At 36.7% G+C, this 9,371-nt stretch overlaps 1 protein-coding gene across 1 annotated transcript in view; it reads left to right on the plus strand.

The window, feature by feature from the left end:
• The first annotated feature begins 467 nt into the window (after window positions 1–467).
• The window catches only part of cdc25d (cell division cycle 25 homolog d), a 16,437-nt gene continuing 7,533 nt past the window's right edge, over window positions 468–9,371 (plus strand). The window contains exons 1-7 of the mRNA XM_036557440.1: window positions 468–1,006; window positions 4,304–4,403; window positions 5,289–5,389; window positions 7,185–7,206; window positions 7,295–7,331; window positions 7,922–8,005; window positions 9,167–9,310. Of these exons, the coding sequence (XP_036413333.1) occupies window positions 4,330–4,403; window positions 5,289–5,389; window positions 7,185–7,206; window positions 7,295–7,331; window positions 7,922–8,005; window positions 9,167–9,310 (462 nt within the window). The 5' untranslated portion in view covers window positions 468–1,006; window positions 4,304–4,329. The remainder of the gene's footprint in view (window positions 1,007–4,303; window positions 4,404–5,288; window positions 5,390–7,184; window positions 7,207–7,294; window positions 7,332–7,921; window positions 8,006–9,166; window positions 9,311–9,371) is intronic.

The raw sequence follows: 9,371 nt of genomic DNA on the forward strand, positions 1-9,371 counted from the left end.
GATAAAGTTTCAGAAAGGTTCTTTAAGGGTTCTTTAGTAAGAGTTCTACACAGAACCATAGCCACTCTCTCTCTCATTGTCTCTCTCTCTCTCTCTCATTGTCTCTCTCTCTCTCTCTCTCTCTCATTGTCTCTCACTCTCTCTCACTCTCACTCTCTCTCTCTCTGATTGTCTCTCTCTCTCTCTCTCTCTCTCTCTCTCACTCTCATCCACACAATCTCCCTATCATTTACAGCCTCCTTCTCTCTCTCTCTTGCTCTCTCTTTCATTCACACTCTCACTTTTACTTTCTCTCTCATTTACACTAATTTTCTCTCTCTCATTTTTCATCTCATTCTCTCTCTCTCTCATTCACACTCTCATTCTTCATTCTCTCTCATTTTTTCTCTCTCTCTCTCTCTCATTTATTATCTCTCATTCTCTCTCTCTCTCTCTCGCTCTCTCTCTCTCCCTCTCTCTCTCTGTCTCTCTCAGTCTAGAGCTCATAACTCTCTCTGTGCAGATCTCCAGTCTCTCTGTTTGCTCTGACGCTCTGAGGCGCCGCTGCTCTTTTCCTCCTTCGTCTCTGACAGAGCCTGTGTGTTTTTAGTCACCGCGTGGTCCCGGTTGGTGCCATGGGACCGGACGCGCTGCTTTGATTTCACTGCGCGTGTTGTAGCAACGGCCGTTTCTAAGGGGCGGAGCTAAATGTACAGGAGTTAAATACCCCTCCATATGTGCCATACAGCTGGTGCAGGAGGACACTTTACTCTGACGACACGCTTCAGACCTTCTTCAGCTCTTCTTCAGCTCTCCTTCAGATCTTCTTCAGCTCTTCTTCAGCTCTCCTCCAGATCTTCTTCAGCTCTCCTTTAGATCTTCTTCAGCTCTCCTTTAGATCTTCTTCAGCTTTTCTTCAGCTCTCCATCAGCTCTCCTTCAGATCTTCTTCAGCTCTCCTTCAGATCTTCAACTATACTTCGCTTCTTTTTCAGCTCTCCATCAAATCTTCTTCAGCTGTTCTTCAGGTAGGAACCTGTATACGATTTGCATTGTTTATAAAGCCAATGTTATATTTACATTATTTATACAGCTTATGGTGTGCATTGTTTATACATCAGTGTCTTATAATTACAACCCTATTTCCAAAAAAGTTGGGACGCTGTGCGGAATGTAAATAAACATTTCATGCAATGATATGCAAATCAGGCAAACCATATTTTTAAAGGAACATACTACAAAGACAACATATCAAGTGTTGAAACCGAGAAATTTTATTGTTTTTTGAAAAATATATGCCCATTTTAAATTTGATGCCAACACTGTGCACTGATAACAAGCTGATCAGTCTTTAGCCCAGAGGACACAGTGTCCATGATTTCATAAAAGAATTTAAAATGTTGATTTCTCGGACCACAGGACACTTTTCCACTTCACATGAGTCCATTTTAAATGAGCTCGGGCCCCGAGAAGGTGGAAGAGTTTCTAGATCCTGTTTATATACAGTTTCTTCTTTGCATTTTAGAGTTTTAACTTGCATTTGTGGATGCAGTGATAAACTGTTATCACAGACAGTGGTTTTCAGAAGAGTTTCTGAGCCCATGCAGTGATTTCCACTACAAAATCATGTCTGTTTTTAATGCAGTGCCACCTGAGGGCCCAAAGATCACAGCAAGCAAGTACTGGTTTTTGGCTGTATCCCTTACATACAGATTTCTCCAGATTCTCTGAATCTTTTAATGATATTATGTACCATAGATGATGAAAAACAAAAGGTTTCTTTGCTATTTTATGTTGAGAAACATTATTCTTGAATTGTTGCGCTATTTGTCCACACAGTCTGTCACAGAGTGGTGAGCCCCTCCTCTTTACGGCTGAAAGACTCAGCCTCTCTGAGATGCTCTTGTATACATAATCATGTTACTGACCTGTTGTCAATCAACCACCAGGTGTTTTTTTAGCATTACACAACTTTACAACCTTTTGTTGCCCCATCCCAACTTTTTTGGAACGTATTTTTCAAAAACAATAAAATTTCTCAGTTTCAACATTTGATTTATTGTCTTTGTACTATTTTCAATTAAACATAGGGGTTAAATGATTTGCAGATCATTGCATTTTGTTTTTATTCACATTTTGCACAGCAGGCCCAACTTTTTTGGAAATGGGGTTGTATATGATTTGCACACCCTGTGTTATTTAACTGCATGATTTGCTTAATATCTGTTATAATTACATTATTTAGATAGCCTATATGCATAGCCTATGTTGCATGATTTACACTGTAAATATTATATGAACATCCTACATTTACATGATGTACATTGTCTATGATATATTTTTGTTGTCTTCCTACATGATTGACTGACTTCTGATTACTTAATAGAGTTATATAATAGAATGTTACAGTATTATATCAATTGCATTTCCTCTGTTAGACTATGTGTATAACTTACATAGCCTTTCTACCACACAGGACCCTCACAGAGCAGGTACTATTTGGGTGGTGGGTCATTCTCAGCACTGCAGTAACACTGATGTGGTAGTGGTGTATTAGTGTGTGTTGCGCTGGTACGGGTGGATCAGACACACTAGTGCTGCTGGAGTTTTTCAAACACTGTGTCCACTCACTGTCCACTCACTGTCCACTCTAGTAGACACATCTGGTCAGTGGTGGTCCTGTGGTGGGATGTAACTGTAAATATACGAGTGTTTCTATATGTGAGGTGTTTCTGATAAAATGGCCAGTGATTGTGAACGTTTCACGTGGTGTTTCTGCGATGAACTGCCAGCTGAACGTGCAGTACTGAACAACTCAATGTGATATCATATGTTTCAGTGTTTAGTGTGTCACTCTTTGCCTTCATTACAGCTTCCATTCTTTCTTGCATTCAGTGTTTCAGAGAAATCTGCAGGGATGTTTTTCACACCTCCAAAGTTCAGTCTTAGAAGTTGGTTTAACATTTTCTGCTCCTCAGAATCCCATATCCCAAACACATTCAGTGATGTTGAGGAGGGCTCTGGAAAAATGAAGAGCTTGTACTTATTGGTTGTTTGGAAATGTTATTAGTTAATTATATTAGTTTTTGCACAGTACTGTGTATAGAGTATGGATTAACCAGTGGAGTTAAGATAAGATCATAGCACTAAAAATACTTCTGGCTGAGTGGCTATTGGGTTGATAGTGCCACACGAAATCAATCAATCAATCGATCGATCAATCAATCAATCAACCAATCAATCAATCAATCATTCAATCAACCTTTATTTAAGCTCAGAGTACATTGAGGGATGGATCAATCAATCAACCGATCAATCCATCAATCAATCAATCAATCAATCAATCCATCCATCCATCCATCCATCCATCCATCCATCCATCAATCAATCAATCAATCAATCAATCAATCATCATCAATCATTCAATCATTAAATCAATCAACCAATCAAACAATCAACCAACCGATCAATCAATCAGTCAATCAATCAATCAATCAACCAATCAATCATCAATCAACCTTTATTTAAGCTCAGAGTACATTGAGGGAGACCCTCATTTACAATGTTGCCAAGCCCATACCGAGATCAGGGACAGAGAAGTTAAATAGTAAATGCATAAAATATGCTAAAAATGAATAATAATCATAGTAGTAAATAAAAAAAATAAATCAATAAACCTTTAAAATTACAAGAATATAGTAGTTTAATAAATAAGATAAAATGAGGATGAATAAAAAATATAATTATTAAAAAAAGCTTGGCAACATCAAAATTAATAAGAACAGAATAATAAAAATGAAACAATAACTAAAAACATAGTAAAAATCACTTTAGAATTTAACTAAAAATCAATTAAAAAGAGTTGCTGACTCAAGTAAACAAGTAAAACTGTTGTGTCGTCACTAAGGAGAAGTTAAAAAAACAGCAAAAACAGACTTAAAACTGACTGTAGAATTGCAGTAGAACTTCTTAGTACATCCAGCACAGCAGAGGAACTGAAGTTCCAGCACTAAAGCTCCAAAATGAGCAATGGTAACTAAGATAACACAGCAAAGAAAGAGAATTAGGAACTAAGTGTAAATGACCGAAATGGAACTGAGGATAAAAGAGTAGTTTTAATGGACTCACAGATACACTTGAGTATTTCATGTGTTATGATTTAAATATGCTCCTATAAGTATCTATAAATCCAACACAGTTGTACTTACGTTCATGGAATTGTGTAACTACAATATGAACTATATGTTGTTTGAGCTACTATGAGAACAAACAGCAGAAATGATGCTTCTTACATCTTGTTTATTTGTTTGTTTATTTACTTTAAGCCTGTTACGAAGTACAATTTGGGTGAATGGAGGCTGTTTCTGAGCTTTCGCCCGTCTCTGAGCTTTCCAGCTGCATGCGAGGCCTCCTCTGCCAGGACAGGTAGGGAGTTAAATACTGTTTCTGTTTCTCTTTTAAAATATTGCACTGCTATGAGGGGACAAGTTCACCCAGACAACATACTATTCAAAAAGTTATTGCCTAATTATATACGTATTACATAGTTATTATATGGTAGTTACATATTAAAACCACACGCTTATCATTTAGCTAATAATCTTATGTGTTATTATTCGGTAACTACAAGGGTTGTGATTCAACTGCATTCATGGTGTCTATTGATACATCAGTAAATTATAATAATAAGTACACAGCTTAAGCGTAGTGTGCTGCCAGATGGTTTGTGGTACTGTAGGTAGTTGTTAAGGTTTCCCAGGTGGTTGCTTTGTTATTGCCAACCAGTTGATATGATATCCCTGGTGGTTCCTACAGTGTTGCTTGGTGGTTTCTAAGGTATCTTGGTATGGTATGGTTGTTAAGTTGTTACTAGGTGGTCGCTAGGGTGTTGTTAGGTGATTGCTATGGTATCCCAGGGGGTTGCTAGAGTGTAATTATCAGCTACATGCCAATTATTTGACCAGAATAAAATTCTTAGGGTGTTTTTAAGTGTGAAAAAAAAATTGTTGCTTTGTTTCAATTGTATTCCACTGTTGTGTAAATATTTCCTCAGATCACATTTATATATTCAATTTTGAATCATAGAAAAATTATGACGTTATTATGAGCATGAGGAACTGAAATGATGGCCAAAGCCCACCGGCGGCCCAAAGTTTTATTACACACTTCTATAAAATAGGAATACCTCAACTAGTTTGAACTGAAATACATGTAGTTACTGAATAATAAGCTTTACTATGTAACCAGCCTGGGATTTTAAGGGGTTTTACAGGCGTTAGAATTGAGTGTGTTTGTGCTTCTTTCTGAAAGCAGTGTGAGCCCCAGCAGACGACTCGCCGTGACGCCCGAGCTGAACAGCCCTGAGAGAAATCAGAGAGACCAGAGAGGCCAACTACCAGAGACGCCAACAGGTCCAGACACGACCCCAGAGAGAGTATTAATCACTCGCTCCACACCCCCCCTACAGCTCATACAGGCAGAGAAAGAAGCACGTTTGTGCCTGGTGTGCACACTGAATTGTCTTCGGACAGTTCATGTTTTCCAGCATGTGCATTTCATTTTTGTTCAGCTTTATTCTTTACAACAGTCCTTTATAAGTAACCTAGAAAATACAGTCTGTCTGGAAAAACGATCTGTTCCAGTAATGAGACCCTGAAACAAAGACAAAATCATTATTCAGTATCTACTGTAAATTATTCAGTAACTGCTATAAATGATTCAGTATCTACTATAAATTATTCAGTAACTGCTATAAATGATTCAGTATCTACTATAAATGATTCAGTAACTACTATAAATGATTCAGTAACTGCTATAAATGATTCAGTAACTGCTATAAATGATTCAGTTTCCTACTATAAATTATTCAGTAACTGCTATACATGATTCAGTAACTACTATAAATTATTCAGTAACTGCTATAAATAATTCAGTACCTACTATAAAGGATTCAGTAACTTCTATAAATTATTCAGTAACTACTATAAATTATTCAGTAACTACTATAAATTATTCAGTAACTACTATAAATAATTTAGTAACTACTATAAATTATTCAGTAACTGCTATAAATTATTCAGTAACTGCTATAAATGATTCAGTAACTGCTATAAATAATTTAGTACCTGCTATAAAGGATTCAGAAACTGCTATAAATTATTCAGTAACTACTATAAATAATTCAGTAACTACTATAAATTATTCAGTAAGTATTATAAATTATTCAGTAACTGCTATAAATTATTCAGTAACTACTATAAATTATTCAGTAGCTGCTATAAATTATTCAGTAACTACTATAAATTATTCAGTAACTACTATAAATTATTCAGTAACTACTATAAATTATTCAGTACCTGCTATAAAGGATTCAGAAACTGCTATAAATTATTCAGTAACTACTATAAATAATTCAGTAACTACTATAAATTATTCAGTAACTGCTATAAATTATTCAGTAACTGCTATTGATAATTCAGTACCTGCTATAAAGGATTCAGTAACTTCTATAAATTATTCAGTAACTACTATAAATTATTCAGTATCTACTAAAAAGTATTCAGTATCTACTATAAATTATTCAGTAACTGCTATACATGATTCAGTAACTACTATAAATTATTCAGTAACTGCTATAAATAATTCAGTACCTGCTATAAAGGATTCAGAAACTAGTATAAATTGTTCAGTAACTACTATAAATTATTCAGTAACTGCTATAAATTATTCAGTATCTACTATAAATTATTCAGTAACTACTATAAATTATTCAGCATCTACTATAAATTATTCAGCATCTACTATACATGATTCAGTAACTACTATAAATTATTTAGTATCTACTATAAATGATTCAGTAACTACTATAACTTATTCAGTATCTACTGTAAATTATTCAGTAACTGCTATAAATGATTCAGTATCTACTAAAAATTATTCAGTATCTACTATAAATTATTCAGTAACTACTATAAATTATTCAGTATCTACTAAAAGTTATTCAGTAACTACTATACATGATTCAGTAACTGCTATAAAGGATTCAGTAACTGCTATACATGATTCAGTAACTGCTATAAAGGATTCAGTAACTGCTATAAATGATTCAGTAACTGCTATAAATGATTCAGTTTCCTACTGTAAATGATTCAGTGTCTCAGACGGATGTTCAGTAACAGTGATCTGTATTAATCTGTGTGTTTACAGTGAGCAGGAGGAGAGCTCAGAGGTAAGTATTTTGTTCCAAATGTAGTCTCAATGCTGAGCTTCTTCAGCTGAAAACACCACCTGACTTTAATCAGTATTTCTTCCCACAGTAAACTGTCACCACCTCAGAGACCCTCCTTGAAACTGGTAAAATAAGAGTTCAGTCTCCTGAATTCAAAAGTCTTATTTACTTTCTTTTTATTAATATTATAATAATATTATTACTGTTATTATTATTGTGATCTGATGTTATCTGATTTAAGTGATATACACACTGTTATATATGCATAGATAAATGTGTGTGTGTGTGTGTGTGTATGGTGCCTGTGTGTGTGGTGTGTGTGTGTGTGTGTTTGTGTGTCTGTGTGTGTGTGTGTTTGTGTGTGTGCGTGTGTGTGCGTCTGTGTGTGTGTGTGTGTGTGCGTCTGTGTGTGTGTGCGTCTGTGTGTGTCTGTGTGTGTGTGTGTCTGTGTGTGTGTCTGTGTGTGTGTGTGTGTGTGTGTGTCTGTGTGTGTGTCTGTGTGTGTCTGTGTGTGTGTCTGTGTGTGTGTGTGTGTGTGTGTCTGTGTGTGTGTGTGTGTGTGTGTGTGTCTGTGTGTGTGTCTGTGTGTGTGTGTGTGTGTGTGTATGGTGTGTGTGTGTGTGTGTGTGTGTGTGTGTAGTTATATACAGTGTTTACTACAGTTGGATGCTCTGCTTCACTCAGTCACACTTACCTCTCTTTGCCGTGTGTGTAGCGGTGGCGGCGGACTGGGCGTCTGAGAGGAGAGGTGGAGGATGATGAGGATGATAAGGAGGAGAAGGAGAACACACAGAGGCGGGTCAGTTAATCATTTACACTGTAAATAATAATAATGCTGTAACTCACAGTTATTGATTAAAGTCATTCAGTAATCAAAGCGTTTTCTGCAGCAGAGCTCAAAAAACCCTGAGGAACATCTCAGAGTTGTGACTGTTTATCTTCTGTTTGTAAGAGACTTTCAAACTGTTAGTTTGGCAAAAAAAAAATAAATACACTCTCCCTCACACTTTAAAATGTCTGTTAGTTTGAGGTTTAAACCACTTAGCCTACCATAATACTTAGGAAACACAAATTTACCTTTTACACTGGAGTTATGAGACAAATGTGGCTAATAAGTTACGGAAGCTCATAGCAACCAAATTAGCATTCTGCAAAATGTGCACCTAAATCATCACATCACATTACATCACATCACGTTGCATTGCATCACCTCACATCACATTACATTGCATCACATCACATTACACTGTCACATCAAATAACATCGCATCACAACAAATCACATGGCACCACATCACATTACATTGTATCACACAGCATCACACTGAATCACATTGCATAACATAATTCTGTATCACATCGCATCACATCACAGTGCATTGTATCACATCACATTACATTGCAGCACATCACATTATACTGTATCGCATCACAACAAATCACATTGCATCACATTGCATCGCATCACATCACATTGTATCACATTGCATTACATCACATAACACCGCATCACATTGCACTGTATCACATTACATTAAATTACATTACATTACATTGTATCACATCAGATTACATTACATTATATTACATCACATTGCATCACATTACATCACACTGGAGCTGCAAGGCTAATGTGTTTATAAATGTCATACAGGGTCAGGAACCACATAATCGAGTCTATTCGTGATTACTGAACAACTCCACACAGTCTGAGGCAAGTGTGTGATGAACTACGTGTGCAGTTAGCGCAATGCTAACACAATGCTTATTGCTGGACTTCCAGTCCTTGATAGCTACATTAGCCTTATAGCTCCAGCGCCAAGCTTAAGAAGCAAACTTCAGAACTAAACATGTGGGAATGGTTCGTATGCACTTCACTGAGTTTTTCCCAAACTACTGCTTTACCTTTCTTCATATGTCTCATGTGGAACTGTGGGTAATGCAGTGTTCTGTGCTGCAGAAACGAGTGCGCGTGAAGCTGTTCAGCAGCTCCAGTCCTGACGCTGAAGAGGACGAGGCTGTGAGCAGAAATAAGAGGCAGTATCACGGCTCTCCAGGCGAGAGCTCCAGTCACCAGAGTGAAGTAGAGAGGCCTGACCCCGCGGTACAGTAATGAATCCTAAACGCACTGACGAAGCACTGTGGGGAATTTACTGAATTTCCAC

This window comes from Colossoma macropomum, unplaced genomic scaffold (assembly GCF_904425465.1).
Source record: "Colossoma macropomum unplaced genomic scaffold, Colossoma_macropomum, whole genome shotgun sequence".
In the NCBI taxonomy this organism is placed as follows: Eukaryota; Metazoa; Chordata; class Actinopteri; order Characiformes; family Serrasalmidae; genus Colossoma; species Colossoma macropomum.